Source organism: Pseudophryne corroboree, chromosome 3 (genome assembly GCF_028390025.1).
Source record: "Pseudophryne corroboree isolate aPseCor3 chromosome 3, aPseCor3.hap2, whole genome shotgun sequence".
Lineage (NCBI taxonomy): Eukaryota > Metazoa > Chordata > Amphibia > Anura > Myobatrachidae > Pseudophryne > Pseudophryne corroboree.
Genome location: NC_086446.1, coordinates 358,762,584 through 358,781,719, shown reverse-complemented (window position 1 = coordinate 358,781,719; position 19,136 = coordinate 358,762,584). Strand labels below are relative to the sequence as shown.

Here is a 19,136-nt window from a genome sequence, read left to right as displayed (position 1 = left end):
GTATGGCCTGAAAGCCAAGAGTCTCCTCTTTTAAATGGTACCAGTCCCGAGTCTCTGGAACACCCAGAACCAGAGATATCAGTACGCAAAGTGGACTCATTTTCCCATAGACTATAATGGGCCCGTTAATTCAGACCCACCATGGGTTCCGACGCTTGCCATGAGCCTTGTGGGGGTCACAGAAACTTGGAGTTGGTACCCTCCGGTAGCTAATTGTCTCTTCTTCCATACCAACCTAGCGATGAAGGCTCTTACATCCCACACTGAGAGTCCCAGCTTTGAGTCCCAAAGTGCCAACTTTTTTTTTTTATATGTTCCCGTGACATTCACTTTATTATTGTTTTTCTTTGTTATACATTCAATGAAAGGGTGCACACAGGTTTCACATAAATCAAAGTAAATCTGCAGCAGCGATTCATTCCGCTATATACAAATACACAGCGGTAATGAGTATAAACTAGTGTATTCCGACGCAACTAACTGAGCAACACAGTACTGTAGATTGTCGGCATTTGTGTATTGTACCTGACCTGAACTCCCTCCCTGTCCACTGCATGACCTGTGCAGGCTCCCAGGGGGGAAGGGCAATGGGGGTAGGGAGAGGCAGTGGAAAATACGTGCTTTTCAAATACAAGTATTTGCGTCCGAGTCCCCTAAGGCATAAACCAACACCAATGGGAAGGAAGTGCCAACCTTTTTTTAATGTGTTCCTGTAACATTCACTTTATTATTATTTTTTTTCTTTGTTATACATTCAATGGAAGGGTGCACACAGGTTTCACATAAATCAGAGTGGGCGGGGGATTTTCCTACATACAGTAGTAAACTGTTGCACGTCTTGTAACCTGATCGGAACTCCCTCCCTGTCTACTGCATGTACATTGCAGGCTCCCAGGGGGGAAGGGGAAAGTGGGATGGGTGTAGGGCGAGGCAGTCGAAAATACTGTGTTCAAAGAAAAGGCATAATTAAAACCATGGGGAACTTTGCAGTGTATCGTTATGTGCATATACCTCGCTTAGTCCTATCGCCCCTGTGTATTTTAGCTAGGGGATTGTGACGCTCCTTCAGCATTGCCCCATAGCCTGCACAATCTGGACTGTTACTTGCTCCGTAGCCTAGGGCCTCCGTGGAGCAAGGAGTCATAGGTGGTAGCCATTTCAATTGAGTCTGCCCTGCTACAGAATTGTATGTGTACTGTACGGTGCATAGAACCTTAACAGAACCGCTCCTGCAGCTTTGCCCTGGTTTATGTGAATAAAAAAATAATAAAGTGTCTGGAAAAAACTAACATGCATTCGTACTTTAGAAATCTAACTCGGGACTCTGAGTATAGGAAGCGGAACACTTCACCACTTCGCCGCAGACAGATGAATAAATCCATTGGTTTTGATTATGTTGTAATGGCTATGGGATTAGGACGCTAACATACTGTACAAAATTCCTAATCTCAAGAGGCAATAGTGAACTTCTAACACGTCCATTTGCGACAGTGTAAACTACTGGTTTTATGTTGTTTTGTCTGCGGGACTTGGACGCTCACATATTCATAAAGTACTGTAGATGGATCATATACTGTATGCTGTACTATTTGCGTCTGTACCGTATATACTGTATTAAATAATGCAGCATAATGAGTATTTACTGTATTAAATAATGCAGCGTAATGAGTATTTACTGTATGCAGCGTAATGAGACGCTTAGTAAAGTAGTCCTTATTATATATTTCAGTATTGTATTTTACGGGAGACCACACGCATGCGCAGTGGTGATTGTAAAAGGCGACATCTGGTGGATGATCGCAGGTATTACACGTAAAGGTAACGCCAAACGCTCTGTCTGCCTCCGTGCGATTAGGTACGCCTCTCTGTGACTAGGCGCGCCTCCCTACGCTGCGTATGCTCGATCGGGACAAACGCCTCAGCCAGTCAAGATAAAGGTGGCTACATCTGTATGCATCCATACCTGTGGTGCATTTCAGTTTTGCACAGTTTGCTGTCCACCAGCATATAATATATAGCAGTACGGTACAGTAGGCCACTGCTCTACCTACCCCTGTGTCGTCAAGTATACTATCCATCCATACCTGTGGTGCATTTCAGTTTTACACAGTTTGCTGACCACCAGTATATACTATATAGCAGTACGGTACAGTAGGCCACTGCTCTACCTACCTCCGTGTCGTCAAGTATACTATGCATCCATACCTGTGGTGCATTTCAGTTTTGCACAGTTTGCTGACCACCAGTATATACTATACAGCAGTACGGTACTGTAGGCCACTGCTCTACCTACCTCTGTGTCGTCAAGTATACTATTCATCCATACCTGTGGTGCATTTCAGTTTTGCACAGTTTGCTGACCACCAATATATACTATATAGCAGTACGGTACAGTAGGCCACTGCTCTACCTACCTCTGTGTCGTCAAGTAAACTATCCATCCATACCTGTGGTTCATTTCTGCACAGTTTGCTGACCACCAGTATATACTATATAGCAGTACGGTAAAGTAGGCCACTGCTCTACCTACTTCTGTGTCGTCAAGCACACTATCCATCCATACCAGTGGTGCATTTCAGTTTTGCACAGTTTGCTGACCACCAGTATATACTATATAGCAGTACGGTACAGTAGGCCACTGCTCTACCTACCTCTGTGTCGTCAAGCATACTATCCATCCATACCAGTGGTGCATTTCAATTTTGCACAGTTTGCTGACCACCAGTATATAATATATAGCAATACGGTACGGTAGGCCACTGCTCTACCTACCTCTGTGTCGTCAAGTATACTATCCATCCATACCTGTGGTGCATTTCAGTTTTGCACAGTTTGCTGACCACCAGTATATACTATATAGCAGTACGGTACAGTAGGCCACTGCTCTACCTACCTCTGTGTCGTCAAGTATACTATCCATCCATACCTGCGGTGCATTTCAGTTTTGCACAGTTTGCTGTCCTCCAGTAATAATATTAAGCCGTACTGTACAGTAGGCCACTGCTCTACCTACCTCTGTGTCATCAAGTATACTATCCATCCATACCTGTGGTGCATTTCAGTTTTGCACAGTTTGCTGACCATCAGTATATACTATATAGCAGTACGGTACAGTAGGCTACTGCTCTACCTACCTCTGTGTCGTCAAGTATACTATCCATCCATACCTGTGGTGCATTTCAGTTTTGCACAGTTTGCTGACCACAAGTATATACTATATAGCAGTACGGTACAGTAGGCCACTGATCTACCTACCTCTGTGTCATCAAGTATACTATCCATCCATACCTGTGGTGCATTTCAGTTTTGCAGTTTGCTGTCCACCAGTATATAATACATAGCAGTACGGTACATTAGGCTACTGCTCTACCTACCTGAGTGTCGTCAAGTATACTATCCATCCATACCTGTGGTGCATTTAAGTTTTGAACAGTTTGCTGACCACCAGTATATACTATATAGCAGTACGGTACAGTAGGCCACTGCTCTACCTACCTCTGTGTCCTTATGTATACTATCCATCCATACCTGTGGTGCATTTCAGTTTTGCACAGTTTGCTGACCACCAGTATACACTATATAGCAGTACGGTACAGTAGGCCACTGCTCTACCTACCTCTGTGTCGTCAAGTATACTATCCATCCATACCTGTGGTGCATTTCAGTTTTGCACAGTTTGCTGACCACCAGTATATACTATATAGCAGTACGGTACAGTAGGCCACTGCTCTACCTACCTCTGTGTCGTCAAGCATACTATCCATCCATACCAGTGGTGCATTTCAGTTTTGCACAGTTTGCTGACCACCAGTATATAATATATAGCAGTACGGTACAGTAGGCCACTGCTCTACCTACCTCTGTGTCGTCAAGTATACTATCCATCCATACCTGTGGTGCATTTCAGTTTTGCACAGTTTGCTGACCACCAGTATATACTATATAGCAGTACAGTACAGTAGGCCACTGCTCTACCTAACTCTGTGTCGTAAAGTATACTATGCATCCATACCTGTGGTGCATTTCAGTTTTGCACAGTTTTCTGACCACCAGTATACAATATATAGCCGTACGGAACAGTAGGCCACTGCTCTACCTACCTCTGTGTCATCAAGTATACTATCCATCCATACCTGTGGTGCATTTCAGTTTTGCACAGTTTGCTGTCCACCAGCATATAATATATAGCAGTGCGGTACAGTAGGCCACTGCTCTACCTACCCCTGTGTCGTCAAGTATACTATCCATCCATACCTGTGGTGCATTTCTGTTTTGCACAGTTTGCTGACCACCAGTATATACTATATAGCAGTACGGTACAGTAGGCCACTGCTCTACCTACCTATGTGTCATCAAGTATACTATCCATCCATACCTGTGGTGCATTTCAGTTTTGCAGTTTGCTGTCCACCAGTATATAATACATAGCAGTACGGTACATTAGGCCACTGCTCTACCTACCTGAGTGTCGTCAAGTATACTATCCATCCATACCTGTGGTGCATTTAAGTTTTGAACAGTTTGCTGACCACCAGTATATACTATATAGCAGTACGGTACAGTAGGCCACTGCTCTACCTACCTCTGTGTCCTTATGTATACTATCCATCCATACCTGTGGTGCATTTCAGTTTTGCACAGTTTGCTGACCACCAGTATACACTATATAGCAGTACTGTACAGTAGGACACTGCTCTACCTACCTCTGTGTCGTCAAGTATACTATGCATCCATACCTGTGGTGCATTTCAGTTTTGCACAGTTTGCTGTCCACCAGCATATAATATATAGCAGTACGGTACAGTAGGCCACTGCTCTACCTACCCCTGTGTCGTCAAGTATACTATCCATCCATACCTGTGGTGCATTTCAGTTTTACACAGTTTGCTGACCACCAGTATATACTATATAGCAGTACGGTACAGTAGGCCACTGCTCTACCTACCTCCGTGTCGTCAAGTATACTATGCATCCATACCTGTGGTGCATTTCAGTTTTGCACAGTTTGCTGACCACCAGTATATACTATACAGCAGTACGGTACTGTAGGCCACTGCTCTACCTACCTCTGTGTCGTCAAGTATACTATTCATCCATACCTGTGGTGCATTTCAGTTTTGCACAGTTTGCTGTCCACCAGTATATAATATATAGCCGTACGGTACAATAGGCCACTGCTCTACCTACCTCTGTGTCATCAAGTATACTTTCCATCCATACCTGTGTTGCATTTCAGTTTTGCACAGTTTGCTGACCACCAGTATATACTATATAGCAGTACTGTACAGTAGGCCACTGCTCTACCTACCTCTGTGTCGTCAAGTATACTATCCATCCATACCTGTGGTGCATTTCAGTTTTGCACAGTTTGCTGACCACCAGTATATACTATATAGCAGTACGGTACAGTAGGCCACTGCTCTTCCTACCTCTGTGTCGTCAAGTATACTATCCATCCATACCTGTGGTTCATTTCTGCACAGTTTGCTGACCACCAGTATATACTATATAGCAGTACGGTACAGTAGGCCACTGCTCTACCTACCTCTGTGTCGTCAAGTATACTATCCATAAATACCTGTGGTGCATTTCAGTTTTGCACAGTTTGCTGACCACCAGTATATACTATATAGCAGTACGGTAAAGTTGGCCACTGATCTACCTACTTCTGTGTCGTCAAGCACAATATCCATCCATACCAGTGGTGCATTTCAGTTTTGCACAGTTTGCTGACCACCAGTATATAATATATAGCAATACGGTACAGTAGGCCACTGCTCTACCTACCTCTGTGTCGTCAAGTATACTATCCATCCATACCTGTGGTGCATTTCAGTTTTGCACAGTTTGCTGACCACCAGTATATACTATATAGCAGTACGGTACAGTAGGCCACTGCTCTACCTACCTCTGTGTCGTCAAGTATACTATCCATCCATACCTGTGGTGCATTTCAGTTTTGCACAGTTTGCTGACCACCATTATATACTATATAGCAGTACGGTACAGTAGGCCACTGCTCTACCTACCTCTGTGTCGTCAAGCATACTATCCATCCATACCAGTGGTGCATTTCAATTTTGCACAGTTTGCTGACCACCAGTATATAATATATAGCAATACGGTACAGTAGGCCACTGCTCTACCTACCTCTGTGTCGTCAAGTATACTATCCATTCATACTTGTGGTGCATTTCAGTTTTGCACAGTTTGCTGTCCACCAGTACATAATGTATAGCAGTACGGTACAGTAGGCCACTGCTCTACCTACCTCTGTGTCGTCAAGTATACTATTCATCCATACCTGTGGTGCATTTCAGTTTTGCACAGTTTGCTGACCACCAGTATATACTATATAGCAGTACGGTAACGTAGGCCACTGCTCTACCTACCTCTGTGTCGTCAAGTATACTATCCATCCATACCTGTAATGCATTTCAGTTTTGCACAGTTTGCTGACCACCAGTATATACTATATAGCAGTACGGTACAGCAGGCCACTGCTCTACCTACCTCTGTGTCGTCAAGTATACTATCCATCCATACCTGCGGTGCATTTCAGTTTTGCACAGTTTGCTGTCCTCCAGTAATAATATTAAGCCGTACTGTACAGTAGGCCACTGCTCTACCTACCTCTGTGTCATCAAGTATACTATCCATCCATACCTGTGGTGCATTTCAGTTTTGCATAGTTTGCTGACCACCAGTATATACTATATAGCAGTACGGTACAGTAGGCCACTGCTCTACCTACCTCTGTGTCCTTATGTATACTATCCATCCATACCTGTGGTGCAATTCAGTTTTGCACAGTTTGCTGACCACCAGTATACACTATATAGCAGTACGGTACAGTAGGCCACTGCTCTACCTACCTCTGTGTCATCAAGCATACTATCCATCCATACCAGTGGTGCATTTCAGTTTTGCACAGTTTGCTGACCACCAGTATATAATATATAGCAGTACGGTACAGTAGGCCACTACTCTACCTACCTCTGTGTCGTCAAGTATACTATCCATCCATACCTGTGGTGCATTTCAGTTTTGCACAGTTTGCTGACCACCAGTATATACTATATAGCAGTACGGTACAGTAGGCCACTGCTCTACCTACCTCTGTGTCGTAAAGTATACTATGCATCCATACCTGTGGTGCATTTCAGTTTTGCACAGTTTTCTGACCACCAGTATATAATATATAGCCATACGGAACAGTATGCCACTGCTCTACCTACCTCTGTGTCATCAAGTATACTATCCATCCATACCTGTGGTGCATTTCAGTTTTGCACAGTTTGCTGACCACCAGTATATACTATATAGCAGTACTGTACAGTAGGCCACTGCTCTACCTACCTCTGTGTCGTCAAGTATACTATGCATCCATACCTGTGGTGCATTTCAGTTTTGCACAGTTTGCTGTCCACCAGCATATAATATATAGCAGTACGGTACAGTAGGCCACTGCTCTACCTACCCCTGTGTCGTCAAGTATACTATCCATCCATACCTGTGGTGCATTTCAGTTTTGCACAGTTTGCTGACAACCAGTATATACTATATAGCAGTACGGTACAGTAGGCCACTGCTCTACCTACCTCTGTGTCGTCAAGCATACTATCCATCCATACCAGTGGTGCATTTCAGTTTAGCACAGTTTGCTGACCACCAGTATATAATATATAGCAATACGGTACAGTAGGCCACTGCTCTACCTACCTCTGTGTCATCAAGTATACTATCCATCCATACCTGTGGTGCATTTCAGTTTTGCACAGTTTGCTGACCACCAGTATATACTATATAGCAGTACGGTACAGTAGGCCACTGCTCTACCTACCTCTGTGTCATCAAGTATACTATCCATCCATACCTGTGGTGCATTTCAGTTTTGCAGTTTGCTGTCCACCAGTATATAATATATAGCAGTACGGTACATTAGGCCACTGCTCTACCTACCTGTGTGTCGTCAAGTATACTATCCATCTATACCTGTGGTGCATTTCAGTTTTGAACAGTTTGCTGACCACCAGTATATACTATATAGCAGTACGGTACAGTAGGCCACTGCTCTACCCACCTCTGTGTCCTTATGTGTACTATCCATCCATACCTGTGGTGCATTTCAGTTTTGCACAGTTTGCTGACCACCAGTATATACTATATAGCAGTACGGTACAGTAGGCCACTGCTCTACCTACCTCTGTGTCGTCAAGCATACTATCCTTCCATACCAGTGGTGCATTTCAGTTTTGCACAGTTTGCTGACCACCAGTATATAATATATAGCAGTACGGTACAGTAGGCCACTGCTCTACCTACCTCTGTGTCGTCAAGTATACTATCCATCCATACCTGTGGTGCATTTCAGTTTTGCACAGTTTGCTGACCACCAGTATATACTATATAGCAGTACTGTACAGTAGGCCACTGCTCTACATACCTCTGTGTCGTCAAGTATACTATGCATCCATACCTGTGGTGCATTTCCGTTTTGCACAGTTTGCTGTCCACCAGTATATAATATATAGCAGTACGGTACAGTAGGCCACTGCTCTACCTACCTCTGTGTCGTCAATATACTATCCATCCATACCTGTGGTGCATTTCAGTTTTGCACAGTTTGCTGACCACCAGTATATACTATATAGCAGTACGGTACAGTAGGCCACTGCTCTACCTACCTCTGTGTCGTCAAGCATACTATCCATCCATACAAGTGGTGCATTTCAGTTTTGCAGTTTGCTGACCACCAGTATATAATATATAGCAGTACGGTACAGTAGGCCACTACTCTACCTACCTCTGTGTCGTCAAGTATACTATCCATCCATACCTGTGGTGCATTTCAGTTTTGCACAGTTTGCTGACCACCAGTATATACTATATAGCAGTACGGTACAGTAGGCCACTGCTCTACCTACCTCTGTGTCGTAAAGTATACTATGCATCCATACCTGTGGTGCATTTCAGTTTTGCACAGTTTTCTGACCACCAGTATATAATATATAGCCATACGGAACAGTAGGCCACTGCTCTACCTACCTCTGTGTCATCAAGTATACTATCCATCCATACCTGTGGTGCATTTCAGTTTTGCACAGTTTGCTGACCACCAGTATATACTATATAGCAGTACTGTACAGTAGGCCACTGCTCTACCTACCTCTGTGTCGTCAAGTATACTATGCATCCATACCTGTGGTGCATTTCAGTTTTGCACAGTTTGCTGTCCACCAGCATATAATATATAGCAGTACGGTACAGTAGGCCACTGCTCTACCTACCCCTGTGTCGTCAAGTATACTATCCATCCATACCTGTGGTGCATTTCAGTTTTGCACAGTTTGCTGACAACCAGTATATACTATATAGCAGTACGGTACAGTAGGCCACTGCTCTACCTACCTCTGTGTCGTCAAGCATACTATCCATCCATACCAGTGGTGCATTTCAGTTTAGCACAGTTTGCTGACCACCAGTATATAATATATAGCAATACGGTACAGTAGGCCACTGCTCTACCTACCTCTGTGTCATCAAGTATACTATCCATCCATACCTGTGGTGCATTTCAGTTTTGCACAGTTTGCTGACCACCAGTATATACTATATAGCAGTACGGTACAGTAGGCCACTGCTCTACCTACCTCTGTGTCATCAAGTATACTATCCATCCATACCTGTGGTGCATTTCAGTTTTGCAGTTTGCTGTCCACCAGTATATAATATATAGCAGTACGATACATTAGGCCACTGCTCTACCTACCTGTGTGTCGTCAAGTATACTATCCATCTATACCTGTGGTGCATTTCAGTTTTGAACAGTTTGCTGACCACCAGTATATACTATATAGCAGTACGGTACAGTAGGCCACTGCTCTACCCACCTCTGTGTCCTTATGTGTACTATCCATCCATACCTGTGGTGCATTTCAGTTTTGCACAGTTTGCTGACCACCAGTATATACTATATAGCAGTACGGTACAGTAGGCCACTGCTCTACCTACCTCTGTGTCGTCAAGCATACTATCCATCCATACCTGTGGTGCATTTCAGTTTTGCACAGTTTGCTGACCACCAGTATATACTATATAGCAGTACTGTACAGTAGGCCACTGCTCTACATACCTCTGTGTCGTCAAGTATACTATGCATCCATACCTGTGGTGCATTTCCGTTTTGCACAGTTTGCTGTCCACCAGTATATAATATATAGCAGTACGGTACAGTAGGCCACTGCTCTACCTACCTCTGTGTCGTCAAGTATACTATCCATCCATACCTGTGGTGCATTTCAGTTTTGCACAGTTTGCTGACCACCAGTATATACTATATAGCAGTACGGTACAGTCGGCCACTGCTCTACCTACCTCTGTGTCGTCAAGCATACTATCCATCCATACAAGTGGTGCATTTCAGTTTTGCAGTTTGCTGACCACCAGAATATAATATATAGCAGTACGGTACAGTAGGCCACTGCTCTACCTACCTCTGTGTCGTCAAGTATACTATCCATCCATACCTGTGGTGCATTTCAGTTTTGCACAGTTTGCTGACCACCAGTATATACTATATAGCAGTACGGTACAGTAGGCCACTGCTCTACCTACCTCTGTGTCGTAAAGTATACTATGCATCCATACCTGTGGTGCATTTCAGTTTTGCACAGATTGCTGACCACCAGTATATAATATATAGCCGTACGGAACAGTAGGCCACTGCTCTACCTACCTCTGTGTCATCAAGTATACTATCCATCCATACCTGTGGTGCATTTCAGTTTTGCACAGTTTGCTGACCACCAGTATATACTATATAGCAGTACTGTACAGTAGGCCACTGCTCTACCTACCTCTGTGTCGTCAAGTATACTATCCATCCATACCTGTGGTGCATTTCAGTTTTGCACAGTTTGCTGACAACCAGTATATACTATATAGCAGTACGGTACAGTAGGCCACTGCTCTACCTACCTCTGTGTCGTCAAGCATACTATCCATCCATACCAGTGGTGCATTTCAGTTTAGCACAGTTTGCTGACCACCAGTATATAATATATAGCAATACGGTACAGTAGGCCACTGCTCTACCTACCTCTGTGTCGTCAAGTATACTATCCATTCATACCTGTGGTGCATTTCAGTTTTGCACAGTTTGCTGTCCACCAGTACATAATGTATAGCAGTACGGTACAGTAGGCCACTGCTCTACCTACCTCTGTGTCGTCAAGTATACTATCCATCCATACCTGTGGTGCATTTCAGTTTTGCAGTTTGCTGACCACCAACATATACTATATAGCAGTATGGTACAGTAGGCCACTGCTCTACCTACCTCTGTGTCCTTATGTATACTATCCATCCATACCTGTGGTGCATTTCAGTTTTGCACAGTTTACTGTCCACCAGTATATAATGTATAGCAGTACGGTACAGTAGGCCACTGCTCTACCTACTTCTGTGTCGTCAAGCATACTATCCATCCATACCAGTGGTGCATTTCAGTTTTGCACAGTTTGATGACCACCAGTATATACTATATAGCAGTACGGTACAGTAGGCCACTGGTCTACCTACCTCTGTGTCGCCAAGCATACTATCCACATCCATACCTGTGGTGCATTTCAGTTTTGCACAGTTTTCTGACCACCAGTATATATATACTATATAGCAGTACGGTACAGTAGGCCACTGCTCTACCTACCTCTGTGTCGTCAAGTATACTATCCATCCATACCTGTGGTGCATTTCAGTTTTGCACAGTTTTCTGACCACCAGTATATACTATATAGCAGTACGGTACAGTAGGCCACTGCTCTACCTACCTCTGTGTCGTCAAGCATACTATCCATCCATACCAGTGGTGCATTTCAGTTTAGCACAGTTTGCTGACCACCAGTATATAATATATAGCAATACGGTACAGTAGGCCACTGCTCTACCTACCTCTGTGTCGTCAAGCATACTATCCATCCATACCAGTGGTGCATTTCAGTTTAGCACAGTTTGCTGACCACCAGTATATAATATATAGCAATACGGTACAGTAGGCCACTGCTCTGCCTACCTCTGTGTCGTCAAGTATACTATCCATTCATACCTGTGGTGCATTTCAGTTTTGCACAGTTTGCTGTCCACCAGTACATAATGTATAGCAGCACGGTACAGTAGGCCACTGCTCTACCTACCTCTGTGTCGTCAAGTATACTATCCATCCATACCTGTGGTGCATTTCAGTTTTGCACAGTTTGCTGACCACCAGTATATACTATATAGCAGTACGGTAACGTAGGCCACTGCTCTACCTACCTCTGTGTCGTCAAGTATACTATCCATCCATACCTGTGGTGCATTTCAGTTTTGCAGTTTGCTGACCACCAGTATATTCTATATAGCAGTACGGTACAGTAGGCCACTGCTCTACCTACCTCTGTGTCGTCAAGTATACTATGCATCCATACCTGTGGTGCATTTCAGTTATGCACAGTTTGCTGACCACCAGTATATACTATATAGCAGTACGGTACAGTAGGCCACTGCTCTACCTACCTCTGTGTCGTCAAGTATACTATCCATCCATACCTGTGGTGCATTTCAGTTTTGCACAGTTTGCTGACCACTAGTATATACTATATAGCAGTACGGTACAGTAGGCCACTGCTCTACCTACCTCTGTGTCGTCAAGTATACTATCCATCCATACCTGTGGTGCATTTCAGTTTTGCACAGTTTGCTGTCCACCAGTATATACTATATAGCAGTACGGTACAGTAGGCCTCTGCTCTACCTACCTCTGTGTCGTCAAGTATACTATCCATCCATACCTGTGGTGCATTTCAGTTTTGCACAGTTTGCTAACCACCAGTATATACTATATAGCAGTATGGTACAGTAGGCCACTGCTCTACCTACCTCTGTGTCGTCAAGTATACTATCCATCCATACCTGTGGTGCATTTCAGTTTTGCACAGTTTGCTGACCACCAGTATATACTATATAGCAGTACGGTACAGTAGGCCACTGCTCTACCTACCTCTGTGTCGTCAAGTATACTATCCATCCATACCTGTGGTGCATTTCAGTTTTGCACAGATTGCTGTCCACCAGTATATAATGTATAGCAGTACGGTACAGTAGGCCACTGCTCTACCTACCTCTGTGTCGTCAAGTATACTATCCATCCATACCTGTGGTGCATTCCAGTTTTGCACAGTTTGCTGACCACCAGTATATACTATATAGCAGTACGGTAACGTAGGCCACTGCTCTACATACCTGTAGATAATGAGCTGAGGACAGTGGACGGTGGTTCAAGGATGTGGCTGGAGACAATGAACTGTAGACTGTTGTTTGTAAGACGAGGCTGGAGATAACGAGCTGAGGACTGTGAACGGTGGTTCAAGGACGTGGCTGGAGACAAGGAACTGCGGACTGTGGCTCGGAATACGAGGCAGGAGACCCGGGGACAACCGTGCCCAAAGGGTCTTACTGGACCGGGTTTTCCGGGAGCGTCTCCACAGGCAGCAGCAGGTTAGGAACGGTGGGACTGCAGCAGCAACCGAAAACCAGCTAAGCAGGGTTAGAAGTAATTAGAACACGGCAGGAATCCTGGGAGCACAGGCTAAAGCACCTAAAACAGGGTTGTAACTTGAAGCACTGGCGTCCCTGTCCTGAACCAGCCCCCTTTTATAGGAAGAAGTTTCCCTGGATTGGCTGGAAGAAACAGGAAACAAGAACTATGCCAGATACTTGGTCTCCAACATGGCGGCGCCCAGTACAGCAGACCTTTTATATAGCCATACTGCTCACTGCCCCATGTCTCCTAGGCAACGGTTCAGTAAGAGAGAGCCGCTGCAGCGGCGTCCCGCCGCCACGAGCGGACCCCTCACTGCCGATACCGCTACCCTTACCCCGGACCCGGTGCAGCAGCCCTCTTCTGCCGCTGCCCAGCCGTCGCCCGTGAAGCCAGCCCTGCAGTCCCAGCGTATCGGTAAGACCCCGGACGCTGACAAGTCGTAAGTTCGCGAAGAGGGAGATTGTTGATATGAAAAACACAGTCAGAAAGAGAAATGTTGATGATGTTTCTATCAAAACATAAGGTCTAGAATTATTTGAAATGTTGAGATTTTCGTGCTTGTTTAAGATCAAATTTCTCATAGGTTACTACAAGAAAGTGAATAGTAAAACTTTGTGTAACATGGAGAAGCTTGTAGTAAAGGTGGGGATGGAGGGGTTTTGAAGCCTGTCTCTATATTGACATCTTTAGGGATACTTCAATCCTTAATCAAGATGGCCACCTACTGTATTTTTGGGCATGTGTGGCACCATGTTTTTATGTATTAGAAGGAGAATGTCACAGTGGAACATGGATGTGTTCCAGTTAGCTCAGTGAGACCCTACATTTACTGCATGAGCCACTACACTCAGAGGCGGAACTACCGGCAGTGCAAGCAGTGCGTTGCACTGGGGCCCGCCTCTGTTCAGGGGCCCAAGCATGTAATGAGTCAAACTGACTCATTACATGCCGCTGTGCGCTGCGGGCAACCGCTGCCCGCAGCGCACAGCCGCCCGGAGAGAGAGGAGAGGAGCGGCGCGCACTGCAGCGGTACGGGGTAAGGTGGAGGACGGAGGTGTAGGAGGGAGCCGCAGCAGCGCTTTGTTACTGGTGGAGGTGCTGCTGCTGCTGCTCCTCTGCTTCACTATAGGCTGTCTCTGAGAACAGCCTATAGTGAAGCAGAGGGGCAGCAGCAGCATTGCCTCCACCAATAACACAGCGCTGCTGCGGCTCCCTCCTCCACCTCCCTCCTCCTTCTTCTCTACTGCCCGGGAAGCTGCACAAGGAGCCTGAGCCAACAGAGAGGGTAAGTATAATTCTTCTTTCTTTCTTTCTTTCTTTCTTTCTTTCTTTCTTTCTTTCTTTCTTTCTTTCTTTCTTTCTTTCTTTCTTTCTTTCTTTCTTTCTTTCTTTCTTTCTTTCTTTCTCTTTCTTTTTTTATTTGTTGGGACTGCCTGCCGCAATGTGTAAAAAGGGGGAATCAGCCTGCCGCAATGTGTAAAAAGGGGGGACTGCCTGCCGCTATGTATAAAAATGGGGAATCTGCCTGCCGCTATGTATAAAAATGGGGAATCTGCCTGCCGCAATGTGTAAAAGGGGGAATCTGCCTGCCGCAATGTAAAAATGGGGAATCTGCCTGCCGCAATGTGTAAAAAGGGGGAATCAGCCTGCCGCAATGTGTAAAAATGGGGAATCTGCCTGCCGCTATGTATAAAAATGGGGAATCTGCCTGCCGCTATGTGTAAAAAGGTAGAATCTGCCTGCCGTAATGTGTAAAAAGGGCACGCTGTCTGCCGTAATGTGTAAAATGGGGATGCTGTCTGCCGTTATGTGTAAAAAGTGTATGCTGTCTGCCGTAATGTGTAAAATGGGGACGCTGTCTGCCGTAATGTGTAAAAAGTGCACGCTGTCTGCTGCTATGTGTAACGAGGGCACGCTGTCTGCCGCTATGTGTAACGAGGGCACGCTGTCTGCCATTATGTGTAAAAAGTGTATGCTGTCTGCCATAATGTGTAAAAAGAGGATGCTGTCTGCCGCTATGTGTAACGAGGGCACGCTGTCTGCCATTATGTGTAAAAAGTGTATGCTGTCTGCCGTAATGTGTAAAAAGTGCACGCTGTCTGCCGCTATGTGTAACGAGGGCACGCTGTCTGCCGTTATGTGTAAAAAGTGCATGCTGTCTGCCGTTATGTGTAAAAAGGGGAATCTGTTCGCCGTAAGGTGTAAAAGGGTCTCTACCTGGTGTAGTGGTGCTATAGTGCGGAGTAATTTGAAGAATGGAGACTACTGTGCACCGTTTTATGAATTGGTATTATTTTGTGGACACACCCCTTCCCCACGAAGCCACGCCACTATGTATTTTTGCGCGCGCCTATGGCGCGCACTGCCCATGGGGTGGACTTGGATGGGATGGGGGGGGGGGGGCCCAAAGCATTTTGTCGCACCTGGGCCCACCGCTTGCTTGTTCCGCCACTGACTACACTACTACCATTGGTACCATTTGCATCCTGCATCACTGCTCACATACAGTCATTGGCTGGCGATCTTTATGCTACACTCAAGCTTGGCTCCATGCTGAGAGTATGGTGCATGCATAACTTTGAGTACAGCTTTACATCCACAATATTGCTCAATAACCACTTCTATGGTTAAGTACTGGGCTGTTCACTGACCTCATTGCATTCACTGGGGTGTACCATTACTCTGCCATACCATCACCAATAGTAGACACATATTCCACCAGAATATTCCAGACATATTGTGTATGTAGCGGTTATAGGACTCAGGGGCAGATGTATTAACCTGGAGAAGGCATAAGGAAGTGATAAACCAGTGATATGTGCAAGGTGATAAAGGCACCAGCCAATCAGAGCCTAACTGTTAATTTACATATTGGAACCGATTGGCTGGTGCCTTTATCACCTTGCACATATCACTGGTTTATCACTTCCTTACGCCTTCTCCAGGTTAATACATCTGCCCCTGAGAGAGATACTGGATGCAAGGAATAATAAAGAGGGAGGTACCAAGGTGGTTCACATTGGATATTAGTGATATTGTGATGACATTGACTGTGATGGAGATCTGAAAGGAGGCTGTGATTCTGTGAGAAGGAAAGATAAATTTTGGACATGTTGAGCTCTGGATAGTATTATTCTTTTCATCAGGACATACAAGAGAGATAATTGTGCTACATAAAATACAGTAGTATAGAAGGGAGAAGCGTTAGGTTTGGGTGTTTTCAGAATAGAGGGGTTCAGTGAGTATAAAAAGGACAGACTCTTGTGGGACACCAGCAGATAGTGGGAGAGAGGGAGAGAATATCCCAGAGAAAGAGACATCGAAGGAACATTTGAATAGGTAGAAAGTAAACCAGGAAAGAACTGTGTCATAAAGGCCAACAAAGTGAGGGGTGTGGAGGAGAAGAGGATGCTCAATAGATTCAAAAGCAACAAAAAGTTGCAGGAAGTCAAGTATAGATAAGTGACTATTAAGGGTAGATTTGTTAAGCTTCTAAAAATTAAAATCTGTGGTGTTGCCCATAGCAACCAAACATATTATAGATATTATTTCACTATTACATCCTAGAAAATGATAGATTAGTTCGCCTCCATGCATGTACCCTCTACATAAAAGTTTTCAGTCCTTTTTCTGTTTTTATGTACAGTTTGTTGTTTATGATTTGTTATACTGACTGTCTGAAGCTGCACAGCTTTGTTATGTCTTATGTAGTTGAGATGTCAAATTTTGCATTTGTGATTATTGTAATGAAGAATTTCAAATTTTGCTTAATTTCTACATAACTATTTGTTTCATATTTTCTGCTCACAGGGTTAACTCTTTGTTTTTTCTATTATGTGCACACAGATTAGCACTTTGCTTTTAAATAATCATATAGTAAACAAAAGTAAATTAGTGCATTAAAATCAGCTGAAAAAAATCAATTCCTTTGTAAGCAATTAATATGTGTAAATTAGTATGTTGAGGAAGTATTAATACTGGATGTCTTCACAATCATTCCTGCCCTGTTAGTACTCACAGCCCGAGAAAAGCAATACTGTATACTTTCTGAGGTTTAAATGTAATGCATGTGCAAAAAGACAGGTAAGGTTCATACCAATTCTACAAAGAGCACAAGAATAGACTATTATTCTCTCAAAATATTGTGGTCCAGAGTCAACATGACATATCCCCAGGGAACAATGGAATAAAACAAACTTTGTTCCACTACCTCCCTTCTGATGCGCCAGTTCAACTCCTTGGGAGGTTAAATGAAGATATTTTCTATTCCTCTGGCCACTGGCATTTAAGGAATGCCTATCACCTCCAGCAGAAGTTCTCAGCCTGGTCAAAGTAAAGCTATTATCTGAATAATCACCCACTGCTGTCCTGCCAAGCCCTTAATGCAAACTAAGACAAATAAGTAGCAAGTAAACGATTATATTGAGCACAAGGTGAGTGAAATTCGAGCAGGCTACATGGTTCACTTGCTGAGCCAATAACATTCTGCTGAAGTTAAGCAACAAGACTTCCTTATTTTGTGTTACTATGGGAGCAGAATAATCACACTTTAGCTAATCATTATGCCCTACGGTAGCAGGTCTGCACACATAAGCTCTGCTGTATCTTTTAATCCCTCATCACCCATTATGTCTTTTAGTCGACTGGGTGTGAGAACAAGCATGTTCCAAGATCCTGGACACAGACTGAGGAATGAAATTAAAATGATCAATGGTTACCCATATTGTCCAAGTCAGAAGGAAATCCTGATGAATTTGAATGATCGCCTGGCAGCTTATCTTGAAAGAGTGAAGACTCTGGAAGTATCTAACCAACAACTAGAGCTGAAGATTAAAGAGCTGTCTGAGAAACGGATGGTAGCCCGTGACAACAGCCGCTATCATAAGACCATCTCTGAACTTAAGAGTCAGGTGAGATTGTTTCTCCATCTTTAAACTAATTTTAGTACCACAGATTTAAAGTGGACCTTCAATCTACATGTAAAACTACAAGGTTCTCTTTAAAATGTTAAGGGGCCCATATAGAGTTCGATGTAAGTCACATTTTAGCTCCTACATGCTTTTATCATTACTGCATCTTACACTTACGACTCTATTCCAATAAAATAGGGGACACGTGGAGGGAAGGGGCAGGCTAGCATAACCCAAACACAACACATGCATCTTATTTACCATGTAGAAATAGAAGTAGCAGTATACACTATACCACTGTCAGGAAGAGTATACGTTGCTTCAGTTTCTCCCGGTTGCAAGACTGTGCTGATGATAATGGACCATGTTAACATAAGTTTAAAAAATAAACAATTAGCAATATTTAAACAAAAAAGTGTATCCACCCAAAAATAATTTCCAACACTAGTGCTGCTAATCAACATCTAAATCGGGAAACCAAAAGGCAAACATTATTACCAGCACTGGGTTTTGCCAGCCATAGCACGGGGGCCCCAGCAACAGTTGCGTAGCTGGGTTCTGAAATAATGGGGAGCAAAGAGTAAAATAGGCACCGCAGGGGCATGGCTACACAGTGATGTGGGTCTGACTGTATCATAGTGGGC

General features: G+C 44.1%; 1 protein-coding gene and 1 long non-coding RNA gene across 3 annotated transcripts in view; one reads left to right on the top strand and one right to left on the bottom strand.

Moving 5' to 3' along the window:
• LOC135055587 (uncharacterized) overlaps nucleotides 1-17,914 on the bottom strand; it is a 161,451-nt gene extending 143,537 nt beyond the window's left edge. Inside the window, exon 1 of the long non-coding RNA XR_010243780.1 lies at nucleotides 17,793-17,914. This is a non-coding gene — a long non-coding RNA (uncharacterized LOC135055587). The remainder of the gene's footprint in view (nucleotides 1-17,792) is intronic.
• A 209-nt stretch (nucleotides 17,915-18,123) lies between these two features.
• The window catches only part of LOC135057786 (keratin, type I cytoskeletal 15-like), a 43,286-nt gene continuing 42,273 nt past the window's right edge, over nucleotides 18,124-19,136 (top strand). For both annotated transcript variants that reach the window (XM_063963540.1, XM_063963539.1), the window contains exon 1: nucleotides 18,124-18,492. In XM_063963540.1, coding sequence (XP_063819610.1) covers nucleotides 18,145-18,492 — 348 coding nt within the window. In that variant the 5' untranslated portion in view covers nucleotides 18,124-18,144. The remainder of the gene's footprint in view (nucleotides 18,493-19,136) is intronic.